At 37.0% G+C, this 17742-nt stretch overlaps 1 protein-coding gene across 5 annotated transcripts in view; it reads right to left on the bottom strand.

Annotated features, from left to right (window-relative positions):
* The window catches only part of IQCH (IQ motif containing H), a 209916-nt gene that overhangs the window by 103999 nt on the left and 88175 nt on the right, over window positions 1–17742 (bottom strand). For all 5 annotated transcript variants that reach the window (XM_067751661.1, XM_067751662.1, XM_067751664.1 and 2 more), the window contains 2 exons: window positions 9444–9523; window positions 7561–7599 (listed from right to left, as the gene is read on the bottom strand). In XM_067751661.1, coding sequence (XP_067607762.1) covers window positions 7561–7599; window positions 9444–9523 — 119 coding nt within the window. The remainder of the gene's footprint in view (window positions 1–7560; window positions 7600–9443; window positions 9524–17742) is intronic.

Raw genomic sequence — 17742 nt, 5'->3', positions numbered from 1 at the left:
ACGCGCAGGCTCAGCAGCCATGGCTCACGGGCCCAGCCGCTCCGCGGCATGTGGGATCCTCCTGGATTGGGGCACGAACCCGTGTCCCCTGCATCGGCAGGCGGACTCTCAACCACTGCGCCACCGGGGAAGCCCGCAGAATTCTTATAATACCCCACCTTGTCACACTCTCTATACCTACATATATAGTCTGCTTTATTTTAACTCATAGCACTTATCACTTCCTCACATAATATTAAAATAAACAACTTTCTGCCTCCCTTACTAGAATATAAATCCTAAGAAGGCAAAAACTTGATTTGTTTTGTTCACTGCTGTATCCCCAGTGCCTGGTACACTGCCTGGCCCACCATCAGAGGTCAATAAAGATTAGTTGAATGCATGAATGAATAGTAAAATTTAGGCTCATAGCCACTTGGGCTGCATTTACAGCTCAATACTGTACTATGATCATACAAATTATTTGTAAACTCATAGCTTCAGTTTTGGAGCACTAATAGGAAGTTTGGTTACTTGGATCGGAAAATGTCCATACCCTTTGAGCAAAGAGTTCTATTGCTAAGATTTAGCCTAAATACAAAGATTTATGTACAAAGTTGAAAGATGTTCATGGCAGTCTTATTTATAACAGAGAAAAACTGGAAATTATTTACTTATTTACTAATAATAATACTTATTAATAATTTGACATTTATAATTTAATGTCAACAGGATAATGGCTAAGAAAATTGTGGTATATTGTCAAGACAGAATATTACGTAGGCATTAAAAATCTTTTATAGGGCTTCCCTGGTGGCGCAGTGGTTGACAGTCCGCCTGTCGGTGCGGGGGACACGGGTTCGTGCCCCGGTCCGGGAATATCCCATATGCCGCGGAGCGGCTGGGCCCGTGAGCCATGGCCGCTGAGCCTGCGCGTCCGGAGCCTGTGCTCCGCAACGGGAGAGGCCACAACAGTGAGAGGCCCGCGTACCACAAAAAAAAAAATGTTTTATAAAGAGTTTCAAACCATATATGTAAAGGCTTATGATAAGCTGTTAGGTGAAAAGAGTAAAATGACAGTTGAATATACAGTATGATATCAACAAAGGGACATGCCAAAGTTTAAATAATGCCAAAGGGTTATGGAAAAAAATTTTCTTGCATATCTAGGCTTTTTTTTCTCCTTTCTGATATTTTCTTCTCCTTCTGAACTTTCTAGTCCATCTATGGATGATCAGGTCATAATTTGATAAAAGAAAGGGACATAGCAAAAAAATAAAAATTATCTTGTGGTTTATTGATAAGCTTTTTTCTGGTGTATGTAAGTATTGAGTTGGCCAAAAAGTGCCTTCAGTTTTTAAGTAAAAATAGACACATTTTTCGTTTTCACCAAGAACTTTATTGAACAATGTAATCACACTTTTGTTCCACCACCTTCTGCATTTTTCAGGCAACTTCATAATTCCATCTTCCCCCCAATTTTTATCTTTTTGAGCAAAAAACTGTTCCAGGTGCCTTTTACAGTCTTCCAGGAAATTGAAAATTTTTCCATTAAGAGAATTTTGTAAAGACCGAAATAAATGGAAATCTGAAGGTGCAATGTCTGGTGAATATGGCAGATTAATCAGAACTTCCCAGCCAAGCTGTAACGGTTTTTGTCTGGTCATCAAAGAAACATGCGGTCTTGGGTTATCCTGATGGCAGATTATGCATTTTCTGTTGACTATTCTGGATGCTTTTCATTGAGTGCTGCTTTCAGTTGGTCTAATTGGGAGCAGTACTTGTTGGAATGAATGGTTTGGTTTTCCGGAAGGAGCTCATAATAGAGGACTCCCTTCCAGTCCCACCATATACACAACATCACCTTCCTTGGATGAAGACCCTCCTTTGTGTGGTTGATGGTGGTTCATCTTGCCTGCCCCACAATCTCTCCCATTCCTCATTATTGTGCAGTATCCACTTTTCATCATCCATCACAATTTGTTTTAAAAATGGAACGTTTTCATTAAGTTTAAGTAGATAATCACATGCGGAAGTATGGTCAAGGTTATTTTTGCTTAACTTACGTGGAACCTAAACATCAAAGTGATGAACATAACGAAGCTGATGCAAATGATTTTCAGCACTTGATTTGGATATTTTGAGTATGTTGGCTGTCTCCCGCGTGGTATAACATTGATTGTTCTAAATTAATGTCTCGATTTGATCGCTATCAACCTCAACTGGTCTACCCCCGAACCGTGGAGCATTGTCCAGCGAGAAGTCTCCAGCATGAAACTTCGCAAACCACTTTTGACACATTCTATCAGTCACAGCACCTTCTCCATACACTGCACAGATCTTTTTTTGCGTTTCAGTTGCGTTTTTACCTTTCTTGAAATAATAAAGCATAATATGCTGAAAATGTTACTTTTTTTCTTCCATCTTCAAAATTAAAATGGCTACATAAAAATTCACAAATTTTGATAAGTTTTTTTTTAAATGCATGCTGATATGACAGCTGTCACAATACAATCTAACAAAACTGTTTCAAATGAAGTTAAAGACAACTGAGTGCTACTAGAGCCACCTTACAGAAAAAACGAACTTTTTGATCAACCCAATAAAATTATTAATCACATGCAATGAAAATGTACAATTAGGGATTTCCTTGGTGGCGCAGTGGTTAAAAATCCACCTGCCAATGCAGGGGACCCGGGTTCCAGCCCGGGTCTGGGAAGATGCCACATGCCACGGAGCAGTTAAGCCCGTGTACCACAACTACTGAGCCCCTAAGCCACAACTACTGAAGACTGCATGCCTAGAGCCTGTGCTCCACAACAAGAGAAGCCACCACAATGAGAAGCCTGTGCACAGCAATGAAGAGTAGCCCCCGCTCACCGCAACTAGAGAAAGCACACACGCAGCAACGAAGACCCAACATAATCAAAAATAAATAAATAAATTTCAAAATGTTAAAAAAAATGTAGTTAGATGATGCTATGAAGTAAAAATAATTTTATAAAAATTTTTCTTGTCAATGATATCTTGCAAGAAAAATTGTTTTGCAAATAAAACTGTTTAGTTTTAATTCACTTTGAAAGTTTCACGCCAAAAATACATAGGTAAAGCTGACAATTTCTAATGAGTTAGAGAAAACAGAAAATGGCTTTGAAAGATGCCACAGTTTTTCTTCTGTTTTCAGATTTATTTTCCTCTTCTTCCTTTAAGTTGGTAAATTAAATGAGGTCTTATCATGGAAAGTGAGTCTAAAAGAGAAAATTAGCCTTGGACTTCCTTTTGAATCTCATCTTGTACCTCCAGTTTTTGAGTGCTAATGCTTGTCAAAGTACATACCTCACTCTCTTTAACCCTTTAGGCCAAGACAAGAAAGGAGACCAGCTTGTGATGGAAGCACAGAGCCAACCAGGAAGGCACTGTATACTCTTCAAGAAGTAGTCTTCTTCCCCCACTAGACGTGACAAGTCAAAGTCGAAACTGCTGCTAGAGATCACTTAGTGGTTTTCAAAGTATGTATTTTTAAGCCTGGAACACTTTGTTCAAAAACAACATAATTTGATGTTAAAGAGGTAAAACAGTTAACACAGCTGCTGTGGGTGAGAGGCCTAAAGCCCCACCTACTGGGAGCTTCTACTTTTCTCCTTTACCTGGGGGCATCAGGGTGAGTGTCATAGGGGATGTGGAAGCTCCTTAAAAACAATGACCTGGTCTAATCTCCTCTTTATACAGATAGGGGGGAAGGAGACTGGATGGGGCACTGATATGTTCACTGTCACACTTGTTACCTGATTAAAATAGTTCAGCTGACTTACCTGAAAAATAATCACAGTTTTCTAACAAGAAGATTAAGAATATATTGATATGTTGGGAAAATACTAAAGAAAGTAACAATATAACAAAATGACTAAGAGAAGCAAGACCCCACATTTGACATTAAAATGTTATCACCCAAACCTAACCTTTCTACACCGAAGGAAATTTTACAACAGAGGTATGACTTGAGAAATAGGATTTTCTTTTATTTTTTTCTTTAATTTAGAAAAAGTCTCTAGAATACAGAAAAGTATAGAGAATAATTTAAAAATCTACCATGGACACATGTTAATCTTTTGTCTTCTTTGAGATATATATGTATCTGTGGCTCATAAACTCAAGAGAGTGAACTACAAAAGTCCAGTAGCTTTAAATCAGGAGGATCTCCATGAGGATGAATTATGTTGTACTGTGAGGTCCTACTGTGAGGTTAGCTAACACAGAATATATATAATAGATATATATGATATATATATATATGTATATACCTATGATGCAAAGAAGACAAAAATACATATATTTAAATTTTTAATAGTTTAAAACTATAGTACATTTTATATATTTATAGTTATTATTTATAACATACATTTTAAATATATTTATTCATATATTTATATGTGTGTTTAAATGAAAAAAACAAAACATTAGGTACAATTGAAGTCCTCTCTATATTTCTTTTTAGCTCATTCCTCTCCCTCCACCATTCCCAGAAGCAAACACACTCATGAATTTAACCTGGACCCTCACGTCCCATAGACATAGTTGTTAAAATAATAAAAAGATTTATTTGTTAAGAGAGGCAGTTTTAGCAACTTGAAACCTTTGAACTAGATTCCTAAAAATAAAGGCCTAGGATTTCTTTTTGGATTTCTTGAAATAACTACTACAAACTCTACTATGGTTTATTATTTTATTCCTGGATCCTTATGCAGAACTTGATTGACTCAAACTTATTCAACAAGATGTACTTGGTTAAATGATCTAGAAGACACAGAAAGGGCTGTTAAATTCAGAACCAATAAGAGTAGACATGAGAGCAAAGGTGACAACTACTGTCCTGATACTGAAGGAAACAAACAAAAAAAGACACCGGAAACTGGATATATGCATATATAATACTGAAGAGAGAAAATGTTAAAATTATATTAGGGAGGCAGAGATACATCTTTTAGAAAGATTTCCATCAAAAATTATTGAGGTTTTTAAAAAGTGTCTAATGCTTTGGGGCTCTGACAGTCATGCAGTTCATTCTGGCTGTGTCACTTACTAGTTGGATGACCTTCACCTCCCTGTATGCAGGTCCTCCCAGTATAATGGGAATAATAATAGTACCTACTACATAGAGATGTTGTAAAAATGAAGTGAGATGTTCCCTGTAAAGTGTTAGGAACATGCATGTTAGTTGCTGGTAGTAATAGTAGTAGTAGTAGTAATATCTGGAAAACCAGCCCATGAGGAAGAGTTCATAACCTGGTATGTGGAGGGGGTACAAATTCTGGAGCCTCTGTACCTCTTTACCAGCTGTGTGGGCCTGGGGACAATGACAGTACAAAGGTTCTAGGGCTGCTGTGAGCATTCAGTGGGTATGGAAGATGCTTAGTGCCATGTTCTAAGAACATGCTCAATCAACATTAGCTGTTAGAAATATTCCAGATAGATAATGCCTTAGTATTCTTAAAGCGCATCCTAATTTTATTTATTTATTTATTTATTTATTTATTTATTATTTTTTACATCTTTATTGGAGTGTAATTGCTTTACAATGGTGTGTTAGTTTCTGCTTTATAACAAAGTGAATCAGTTATACATACACATATGTTCCCATATCTCTTCCCTCTTGCGTCTCCCTCCCTCCCACCCTCTCTATCCCACCCCTCTAGGTGGTCACAAAGCACCGAGCTGATCTCCTTGTGCTATGTGGCTGCTTCCCACTAGCTATCTAGTTTACGTTTGGTAGTATATATATGTCCATGCCACTCTCTCGCTTTGTCACAGCTTACCCTTCCCCCTCCCCATATCCTCAAGTCCATTCTCTAGTAGGTCTGTGTCTTTATTCCCGTCTTACCCCTAGGTTCTTCATGAAATTTTTTTTTTCTTAGATTCCATATTTATGTGTTAGCATACGGTATTTGTCTTTCTCTTTCTGACTTACTTCACTCTGTATGAAAGACTCTAGGTCCATCCACCTTACTACAAATAACTCAATTTCGTTTCTTTTTATGGCTGAGTAATTATCCATTGTATATATGTGCCACATCTTCTTTATCCATTCATCCGATGATGGACACTTAAGTTGCTTCCATCTCCTGGCTATTGTAAATAGAGCTGCAATGAACATTTTGGTACATTTCTCCAAAGAAGATATACAGATTGCCAACAAACACATGAAAGAATGCTCAACTTCATTGATCATTAGAGAAATGCAAATCAAAACTACAAGGAGATATCATCTCACACCGGTCAGAATGGCCATCATCAAAAAATCTAGAAACAATAAATGCTGGAGAGGGTGTGGAGAAAAGGGAACGCTCCTGCACTGCTGGTGGGAATGTGAATTGGTACAGCCACTATGGAGAACAGTATGGAGTTTCCTTAAAAAACTACAAATAGAACTACCATATGACCCAGCAATCCCACTACTGGGCGTACGCCCTGAGAAAACCATAACGCATCCTAATTTTAAGGTGCAGGAGCAAGCTCACAATTACCTCACAGCAAGCAGTCAAGGAAAGCTAGGGGATCGAATTGCACTGATTTGTTTATCCAGGAGCACCCTTCTGTCAGGTTCAGACGACTATATGCAGTCATTGCTATAAATACAGCCCTGTCTGCTCTCAGCTCTGCAGGAGTATAAGGAGATCCAAAAGGTGGTCTCTTTTTCCTTGAAAAGGGGTGACTAAACTCCCTATGAACTTCTTACTGATAAGATCACCAAGAGAGGGAGGCCTAGAAGATGCTCTTAAAAATAGACTAGTGCATTATGAAACAAGCACTTTATTGTTCCAGAGCACTTTCACACACATTAAAGCCTCTAACCCTCACAGCCACCCTAGAGAAAGGAGGTATCATCCCCATTTCTCAGAGGAGGCAAGTGGGGTACAGAGAATTTAAGTGACTTGCTCGAAGTTCCCTTATTAGTAAGAGGAAAATCCAGCTCTTGCTCTGTTTCTTACTAGTTGGGTGTTCAGAACTTTTATTACACATGCATGGCCTTACGGAATGTTCCTCACTGGCATGTACTTGCCATTGTGGGAACTATTTTATTTTTCCAACTTTTTGGTTACCTTATTTCTTTTAGTCAGCTTAACTCTAAATCCCACACCCTTACCTATTACATCATAGATGTAGTATGCATGTGTGCACGTGTATAAACACACGCACACGTGTAAGTACATGCTGGAGGACAACTGAGTTTTGTTTTTTTGTTTTATTCTTTCTAAGTGTACTTTTAAAAGATGAAAATCTTAGATAGAGGTTGAAGACTGATGTGATTCAGAAAAATTTGAGTACGCTAAATCACTTTTTTGGACTGCAGTCTGAGAAATAATTCAGTCCCAACAGAGGGGGAAAAAAGGGTTTTCCACTTCAAATGAACCATGTTTTCTTTTCTGAAAACATGATTTAATTTCTTTTATAAAAGAAGAGCGAAAGAACTTTTGTTGTCGTCTCCAGCTGTCAAACCTGCCTCCCGTACTTTTGCCCTGAAGCAAAAGGAAGGGACATCAGGTGACAAACCCCAAATTTCAACTAGTCACACAAATTATAGACCTTCCTATCATGATATCCTCTTGACTTTCTGCCTTTCCCCTACAATGAAGAACAGACACAGTTTAAGTCAAAATGACTCTCATGGGCAATTTTACAAAACAAATAGAAGGCACAGAGTCTCTCCCTCCCCCTCCCCCGCCCCCCACTTCCCCAGCTTCCCCCTCTGGGCCAGCCTATCCCCTCTTTCCAGGCAGGCAGGAGCTAATAATCAGAAAGACATTTCCCACCCCAGACAGTGATGCTCTGCTTGCCAAGGGCCCTGTTTGCTTTGAAGAAAGAGTTTGACAAAGTAAATATTTACAGAAACAACTATAATCGGATGCCAAGTCCCACTTCGAGGGGACAGGCAGAGAAGTATTTTCAAGAAAGGGTTTCTCCATGTGGTATCACACTGCCCGGTGGTGGGGACTGATCCAAGCTCTGTTCTGGGTTTATCATGAGTCCAGGCATATCACAGTCTTTCTCTTAGCCTTTTAACTTCCATGCTAGGAACTTTCCACAGAGTAATGAATAATTTCATTTACCGCTGAAGAGTCAATTCAGAAATGTACTAATTCGGGACCACGGGGAAGTCTTCAAATATTACTGCTTTTAGCAGTAGGGGAAAGCTTCATGAAGTCAACAGGGAAGAGATTAAAGGCAGGGTTAATTAGCACTCAGGAAATGTCATTATTTAAAATATATATATTTTTGAGATAGACCACTTACTGGCTAAAACACAGTCATATTTATATTACCTGTAGATCTGTTACCTAGAAACTGTGGAACCTGAGAGCTTGAACACAGTGAGAATCAAAACAGGTGCGCCTGCCTGTTCCCATTATGCACATTAGCCCATGGCCTTCGCACAGCCTGTTAAACAGCTGAATCTGAAACAATCATGGTGCAGGCCAAACACTAGCCTGAAGGCCTGTCCATCTTGGGATTTGGCCATTTACATTGATTTTTTTTTTAACCCATGTGTTTCATGAAACACAAATATTTGCCATGACAACTGGGGTGTCACATGACATACTGCTACATAAAAAGCTTGGAAATCTCTTAAGGGGAAACAGCCCACCAGTGCTGCAAATACAGTGAAAACATCTTGAGGAAGATGTGGGCATTAAAAGATGAAGGTCTGGAAAGAACAGGTAACAGTTTACTATGCAGACATAGTAGGATTAATTTCTTCTGTGCCACTCTTCAATTTCTCTTTCTTTCTTCCTTTCTTTTTTTTTTTTAAAAAAATGGGAGCAGCTGTAAACATGACCACATAGGGTAAGCCCAGAAAAAAAAAACTCTGCCAGCTGTCTCCTTCTGTGGTGAAAAGTTTCAATTATTACTAGTCTGTCTTGTGGCTCATAAACATAAGAAAGCAAGCTACAAAAGTCCAGCACCTTTAAACCAGGAGAATCTCCATAAGCATGAGCATGTTGTACTGTGAGGTCCTAATGTTAAAGAATACAGATTTCCTTTCCCTTCCGCATTAAGGTATCTGTACAAAATCGGGGAACTTGCTTTATTATCCTATGCTTAAAGATAAATGAAACCTCACAATAACATACCCTATGCAACACAAATTGGAATATAAAGCAATAGTTTTGTATTCCGGACTCCTGGGCCCTTGACCAGCTAGCAGTAGAGATTGACTCAGTCATTTAGTTCATCTCGAAATAATGCAACATGATGGAATTTTTTAGATCCTACTGATATTGTCATGGTAGAGTTTACCTGCATAACAATCTTCCCTTTTAAAATCAAATGCATTCCAGCAGCCGCTGAAATAGTATTTATTTCTATGTGAAAGGTACAACTCGATAACATGTGCGTATTACCAAAAATCTCACTGAGAATATTGTAAATCAGAACAATTTTCTTTCGTTAGTTAGGACTATGAATACCTTTGATCTTTGTTTCCTGAGAGAGGGAGTCTTCACTTCCGCTGGAATCGATTGTGTTCTCTGGGGTGTAGCGAAAGGGGCTGTGGATGGAAGTGGTGCAATGTTAACTCTTCCAGAAAGAGAGACTTATTCATTGGGTTGATGCTACTGGGTTTGCACCTTGAAAGTCAGATGGCTCTGTCACCCATTCACTGTTCACTACCAGTCGTTCTTGTATCAATTCAATGAAACATTTGTGATAATTGACTTCAAAAGGAAAGTAAAGAGCTTGGAAGGGCAACAGTTCCATCAGAACATAAGGTCAGCTCCCCTTATGCAAATTTCCTAGAGGAAAAGGCAGATTTTAAAAGCAAGCAATTTAGAGAGTTATCTTTGTCTTATATGATGTTTCGCTATAAGATTTCTTTAAATAGCCGTATTCCCAAGTTCACTTAAAAAGTAAATATAACTATATAAGATGGACTATTCTAATGTATAGTCATTTAAAAAGAAAATTCTAAAGAATTAAAATGGCTTCGGGTAAATAAAACAAGTGAAAAACGCAAGTAAATATTATTTTTGAAATGAATTAAATCTATAAGCAGCAACTTTTGGAGAACACATCTAGTCCATGGGGGTTAAGCCTACATGCTAGACAATGCTTGGAAGAGAAATGGAATCTCTCCTGTAGCTTGGCAGCAAACCCAACTGCCCTTTACAGAAAAGCTCAAATTTGGCATTCTCAGGAGAGAAAAATCCTTACCCTCCTCTTTCTAAGAAAGAGAAGAAATAGTTTATTTAAATAGTTAATTCAGTCAAAGAAGTGAGGCTTCTTTCAACTCACTTCCTTACTCCACCCCTTTTCTGTCAGTTCTCTAACAACAATGTTAGAAAGAACTGACAGATATTCGTTAAATACAACACATCAGTATACGATTTAGAATTCCACTTTGAGGACTCAGTTCTCTCACATTGCCTCAAGTGGGCTGCAAGGAGTATCTTCAGCCATCTCTTTAAAAGTAGCAGGAAGTCCAGAGTCTTAGCACACAAAAAATCACCTCCACAGAAGACATTTGTTGCATTGGACCAACCCCGTTTTACCATCTTCCTGGTTTCTCTGTCTTCCAGCGATCCTCCAGGACTGCGAGACTGCCCACCAACTTCCCTAAGGCTGGGCAATTGGCTATACAGTCGGTCCTCTGTATCCATGGATTCTGCATCTGCAGATTCAACCAATTTCCATCCGCAGTTGGTTGAATCCACAGATGCAGAACCCGGGAATACAGAGGGCCAACTGTGCAATGCCATACTATAGGAGGGACTCGAGCATCTGCAGATTTGAGTATCCACTGGGGGTCCTGGAACCAATCCCCTGAGGATAGTGAGGGACAACTGTAGTGTGTGAAGACTCCATTTTCATCCTACAAGTTTTTGCCTTGACTTCTGTGCTGTCCTACCCCACTGTCCACTTGAACCTGGCTCTCCCACTTTGAAGGTCAGTTCACACCGTATACCCAGGCTACTGTGAGTCCACAGATTCACCCATAAAGCCTGTTATTCCTATTATCTGCAAGCTCAGTACACTTTTTATTTAACTTTCAGGTTCCTGCAGACAAATGAGATTTATGGTTAAATTCCCATGATGAAACAAAATAGCAGCTGAGAAGTGGGCATGATTTTTAAAGGAATTTATTAAAATTTCAGTGAAATTTGGTAGAATGAAGATCTAAAAGATTTGTAATTTCACATGGATAATCCAGTTAATGGTATCTCTAAAAAATTATTTTGAGGTTTTTCTTAGTTACCTGCAGAAATTCTATCATTAAATGTATAACTTCATGTAGTCTTGGATTTTATGGGACACATGCATTTGAAGAATGTGTCTGCATCCTAAGGCATTGCCTGTTTTGCTACTCAGTTTCCCTTCTGGAAAAATCTGTTGGATAAATTTTGCCAGTGTCAGTGTCAGGGAAAAAAATCTTGTCTTTCTGGAGAAATTTGTATGTTTCTGTGGTAGTTATTGGCATGCGCCTCCTAAAAAGCCATCCCCCCTTCTTCCTTGCTGATTTTAGAACCTCAGTTTTTTCAGGGTAACAACATCCCCAGCTTCTAGGGTTTCCAGATTTAGCAAAAAAAAAAAATTTTAAAGGGCACACAGTGAAATTTAAACTTTAGACAAGCAACAAGTAATGTTGTAGTATAAGTATGCCCCAGATATTAAATATATTTAATATCCATGAATGGATTAGACCAGAATTTCATGAATGCATTAGACCAATCATAATTTATCATCCTAAGTATTTAGTATGTGTCCCAAATCCTAATCCTAATCCTACTCTTATCCCTGGACATTCACTTTCTCAGCCTTTCTTGTACCTAACAGTGGCCATGTGATCAGTGAGAAGTGAAGTCCATCCCGGGGCTTCTGGGAAGAGATTGGTGCCACTATTTTTCCCTCTTCCTGCCTGGAGTGTGTATGTTAAGGCCCACATCTGCAGGAGTCATCGTAGAGCTGTGAGTTAGCAAGCGTGAGGATGAAATGAAGCATGCTAAAGAAGGTAAAGCAGAGACTCGTTCTAACCCTGTGTATCAGCAGCATCAGCACTAGAGTCCCTACTTCCTGATTCCTTATGAGATAAATGAACTCCTCATTGTTTAAGCCATGAGGTAGTTAGGGTTTCTGATATTTGCAGTCACATACATTCCTGACTGGTACCCCTCCCTCCCCCTCCTTATTCTCTCTATTCTGTGCTCTGTCTTACTGCATGTGCAAGGGCCTCAGGAACAATGCTCAATAGTGATGGCAGTAATAATGATGGCAGTAGTGGTCATCCCTCAACTGTCTCTGCTTTTAATGAGGAAATAGAATATTTCTAAAGTTTCCCTACTAAGAACATTGTTTTCTGTGGGGTTTTGGTTGAAGACAATAATCAGGTTCAGAAAATTCTCTTCTACTTCTACTCTGCCCAGAAGTTTTTTCTTGTTATTAATGTTGAATTGTATTGTATGATTTTAAAATTTTAGTATGTATTGAGATGATCACAGGGTTTTTTCTTTTTTAATCTGTTAATGTGGCGAATTGTATTGTTAGATGTTTCTCATGTTGAATTTTCCTCACATTCTTCCTTGATCATGATGAATGTAAAAAACATACTGCTAACTTTTATTTAGAATGTTTACCTTTATGTTCCTGAGATTGATTTATATATATTTTTTCTTGCAGTGTCCTCATCCAGTTTTGGTACCAAAGTAGCATCATAAAATCAGTTGGTAAGCGTTCCTTCTTCTCTTTTACTATGGAATAGTTTAATATAAGAATTACCTGACCCTTTAAAGTTGGTAAAACTTCCCTATAAAAGACCTGAGGCCCTTTTTGTTTGGTATATTTGTGTGTGTGTGCATGTGTGCACATGTCCATGTGGAAGACAGATATTTTTGACTACCAAATCAAATTATCTAATGGTATTGTTTTCTTTAAGTTTTCTATTTTTTCTTTAGTTAACTTTGGTAATTTAGATTTTTCTAGGAAATTTTTCATTTTGTTTTTAAAAATGTATTGGTATCAAGTTACCATATTATGTTTTTTAAAAATTCTACCTGTCTGTAGTTTCTGCCTTTTTTCATTTTCATATTATTTATTTGTTCCTTCCCTTTTTTAAAATTACAGCTTTATTGAAGTATAATTGACAAATGAAATTGTAAGATATTTAAAGTGAACATTGTGATTATATATTTGATATATATATATATTTGAAAGGATTCCCCCATCTAGTTAATTAACACATCCGTCATCTCATGTTTTTATATTTTTTATTAGTGAGAACATTTTTCTACTCTCTTAGCAAATTTCAATTATACAATGCAGTGTTATCAACTATAGTCATCATGTTATGCATTAGCTCCTCAGACATTATTCATCTTGTAGCTGAAAGTTTGTACCCTTTTACCAACCTCTCCCTATTTCCCCCACCCCTCAAACCCTGGCAACCATTTTTCTACTCAGTGTTTCTATGAGTTTGATTTTTTTTTTTTTTTTTAGATTCCACATATAAGCTATACCATGTGGTATTTGTCTTTCTCTGTCAGGCTTATTTCAGTTAGCATTAATACCCTCCAGATTCATCCATGTTGTCCAAATGGCAGAATTTCCTTCTTTTTTAAGACTGAATAATATCCCACTATAAATATATGACATTAAGTTGTGTCTATACCTTGGCTATTGTGAATAATACTGCAGTGAACATGGGAGTACAGATATCTCTGGAGATAATGACTTCGTTTCCTTTGGATATATACCCAGAAGCGAAATTGCTGAATCATGTGGTGGCTCTATTCTTAAGGTATTGAGAAACCTCCATATTGTTTTCCATAGCAGCTTTACCAGTTTGTATTCCTACCAACAGTGTACACTGATTCCCTTTTCTCCATAACCTCATTGGCATTTGTTATCTCTTGTCTTTCTGATAAAAGCCATTCAAACAGGTGTGAGGTGATACTTCATTGTTGTTTTCATTTGCATTTTGCTGATGATTATGACATTGATCACCTTTTCATGTCCCTGTTGGATTTGTTTGTCTTTTTTGAAAAATGTCTATTCAGGTCCTTTGCCCATTAAAAGATTTGGGTTATTTGTTTTTTTGCTATTGAGTTCTATGAGTTTCTTGTATATTTTGTGTATTAGCCCTTTATTGGATATGTGGTTTGCATATATTTTAGCCCATTCCACAGGTTGCTTTTTCATTTTGTTGATAATTTCCTTTGCTGTGCAGAGACTTTTTAATTTGATGTAACCTAACTTGTTTATTTTTGCATTGGTTGCCTTTGCTTTTGGTGTCAAATCAAAAAAAGAAATCATTTCCAAGAGCTTATCCTCTATGCTATTTCCTTAGGAGTTTTATGGTTTCACGTCTAATGTTCAAGTCTTTAATCCATTTTGAGTCAATTTTTGTGTATGGTATGAGATAAGGGCCCACTTTTATTCTTTTTAATGTGGCTGTCTAGTTTTCCCAACACTATTTTATTGAAGAGATTAACCTTTCCCCATTGTATATTTTTGAATTCTTTGCAAAAATTAATTGGCCATAAAAGCATGAGTTTATTTCTGGGCTCTCTGTTTGGTTCCATAGATCTATGTGTCTGTTTTTATGCCAATAACATGCTGTTTTGGTTACTATAGCTTTGTAATATTGTTTGGAATCAGGAAATGTGATGCCTCCAGTTTTGTTCTTCTTCCTCAAGATTATTTTCACTATTTGGTGTCTCTTGTGGTTCTATATGAATATTAGGATTATTTTTTCTATTTCTGTGAAAAATGCTATTGGGTTTTTAATAGGGATTGCATTGAATCTGCAGATTGCTTTGGACAGTATGACCATTTTAACAATACTAATTCTTCCAGTCCATGAACACAGAATAGCTTTCCAGTTATTTGTGTCTTCAACTTCTTTCATCAATGTTTTACAGTTTTCAGTGCACAGATCTTTCACCTCATTGGTTAAATCTTAAGTACATTGTTTTTGGTGCTGTTGTAAATGGGACTGTTTTCTTAATTTCTCTTTCTGATAGTTGTTAGTGTATAAAAATGCAACTGATTTTTGTATAGTGATTTTTGTATACTGCAACTTTACTGAATTCATTGATTAGTTTTAACCATTTTTTGGTAGTAACTTTAGGGTTTTCAATATATATTATGTTATCTGCAGAGACAGTTTTACTTCTTCCTTTCTGGTTTAGATGCCTTTTATTTCTTTTTCTTGCCTAATTTCTCTGGTTAGGACTTCCACAACTATGTTGAATAAAAGTGGCAAGACTGGGCATCCTTGTCTTATTCCTGATCTTAGAGGAAAAACTTTTAGCTTTTTTTTTTTTTTTTTTGTGGTACGCAGGCCTCTCACTGTTGTGGCCTCTCCCGTTGCAGAGCACAGGCTCTGGAATGCAGGCTCAGTGGCCATGGCTCACGGGCCCAGACACTCTGCGGCATGTGGGATCTTCCCGGACCGGGGCACGAACCCGTGTCCCCCGTATCGGCAGGCGGACTCTCAACCACTGTGCCACCAGGAAAGCCCTTGCTTTTAACTTTTGAGTATAATGTTAGCTGTGGTCTGTCATATATGGCATTTATTATGTTGAAGTATGTTTCTTCTATACCAATTTTTTGAGAGTATTCATCATGAAAGGATGTTGAATTTTCAAATGCTTTTTCTGCAGCTACTGAGATGATCATATGATTTTTATCCTTTGTTTTGTTAATGAGGTGTATCACATTTATTGATTTGCATATGTTGAACCATCCTTGCATCTCAGGGATAAATCCTACTTGATTATGGTGTGTGATCCTTTTAATGTGCTGTTGAATTCACTTTGCTCATATTTTCTTGAGGATTTTTGCATCTGTGTTCACCGGGAATATTGGCCTGTTATTTTCTTTTCTTGTAGTGTCCTGGTCTGGCTTTGGTATGAGGGTAAATGAGTTTGGAAGTGTTCCCTCTTACTTTACTTTTTGGAAGAATTTGAGAAGAATTGCTATTAATTTTTCTTTCAATGCTTGGTGGAATTCACCAGTAAACTCATCTGGTCCTGGACTTTGCTTTGTTGAGAGGTTTTTGATTACTGGTACAATCTCCTTGCTAATAATTGGTCTGTTCAGATTTTCTGTTTTTTCATGATTCAGACTTGGTAGATTTATGTTTCCAGGAATTTATCCATTTCTTCCATTTCTTCTGTCTAATTTTTTGGCATATAATTATTCATAGTTGTTTCTTATGATCCTTAGTATTTCTGTGTTGTAATGTCTCCTCTTTCATTTCTGCTTTTATTTATTTGAGTCTTCTCTCTTTTTTTAGTCTAGTTAGAGGTTTGTATATTTGTTTATCTTTCCAAAAACAACTCTTACTTTTCATTGATAGTCTCCCTTGTCTTTCTAGTCTCTATTTCATTTCTTTCCACTCTGGTCTTTGTTATTTCCTTCCTGTATCTTTTGGCTTAGTTTGTTCTTAGTGTAAAGTTCGGTTGTTTATTTCAGATTTTTCTTTTCTCTTAATGTTGACATTTATTGCTATAAACTTCTGTCTTAGAACTCCTTTTTTTGCACCCCATAAGCTTTGGTATGGTGTATTTCCATTTGTCTCATGATCTTTTTAAATTTCCCTTTTGATTTCTTCTTTCACCCACTGGTTGTTCTGGAGCCTGTTGTTTAATCTGCACATATTTATGAATTTTCCAGTTTTTCTTTTGTAATTGATTTCTACTTTCATACCATTGTGTTTGGACAAGAACCTTGGTGTGATTTCAGTTGTCTTAAGTTTATTAAGACTTGCTTTAATTTCTATTTCCCTAGTGATTAATGATGTTAAGCATACTTTCATATATCTATTTACCATTCATTTATGTTCTTTGGTAAAATGTCTGTTCAAATCTTTTGTCCATTATGTTATTGGGTTGCTTGTTTGTTTTTTTCTTTTCTCTTTTTAAAAAAATTTTATTGAAGTATAGTTGATTTGCAGTATTGTGTTTAATTTTGGCTGTACAGCAAAGTGACTCAGTTATACATATATATATATATATATACTTTTTCATGTTCTTTTCCATCATGGTTTATCATAGGTATTTTATGTTTTCTTAACAGCTTTTACAATCTATTTTTTTCCAGTGGATAGAGAAGGTATTTGGCTTTTATTTTATTTATTTTTTTATACAGCAGGTTCTTATTAGTTATCTATTTTATACATATTAGTGTATATATGTCAGTTCCAATCTCCCAATTCATCCCACCACATTCCCCCCTTGGTGTCCATACATTTGTTCTCTACATCTGTGTCTCAATTTCTGCCCTGCAAACCAGTTCATCTGTACCATTTTTCTAGGTTCCACATATATGCATTAATAAACAATATTTGTTATTCTCTCTCTTTTTTATTGAACTCAAATATTATTTTTGAATTTTATTTAATTTATTTTTTTATACAGCAGGTTCTTATTAGTTATCCATTTTATACACATCAGTGTATACATGTCAATCCCAATCTCCCAATTCATCACACCTCCACCCCCACCCGCCACTGCTTTCCCCCCTTGGTGTCCATACGTTTGTTCTCTACATCTGTGTCTCAATTTCTGCCCTGTAAACTGGTTCATCTATACCATTTTTCTACGTTCCACATATATGCGTTAATATGTAATATTTGTTTTTCTCTTTCTGACTTACTTCACTCTGTATGACAGTCTCTAGATCCATCCACATGTCTACAAATGACCCAATTTCGTTCCTTTTTATGGTTGAGTAACACTCCATTGTATATATGTACGACATCTTCTTTATACA

The sequence above is a fragment of the Pseudorca crassidens genome, chromosome 1, assembly GCF_039906515.1.
Source record: "Pseudorca crassidens isolate mPseCra1 chromosome 1, mPseCra1.hap1, whole genome shotgun sequence".
In the NCBI taxonomy this organism is placed as follows: domain Eukaryota; kingdom Metazoa; phylum Chordata; class Mammalia; order Artiodactyla; family Delphinidae; genus Pseudorca; species Pseudorca crassidens.
The sequence above is the reverse complement of the archived record's forward strand: the minus strand, read 5'-3'. Positions and strand labels throughout refer to the sequence as shown.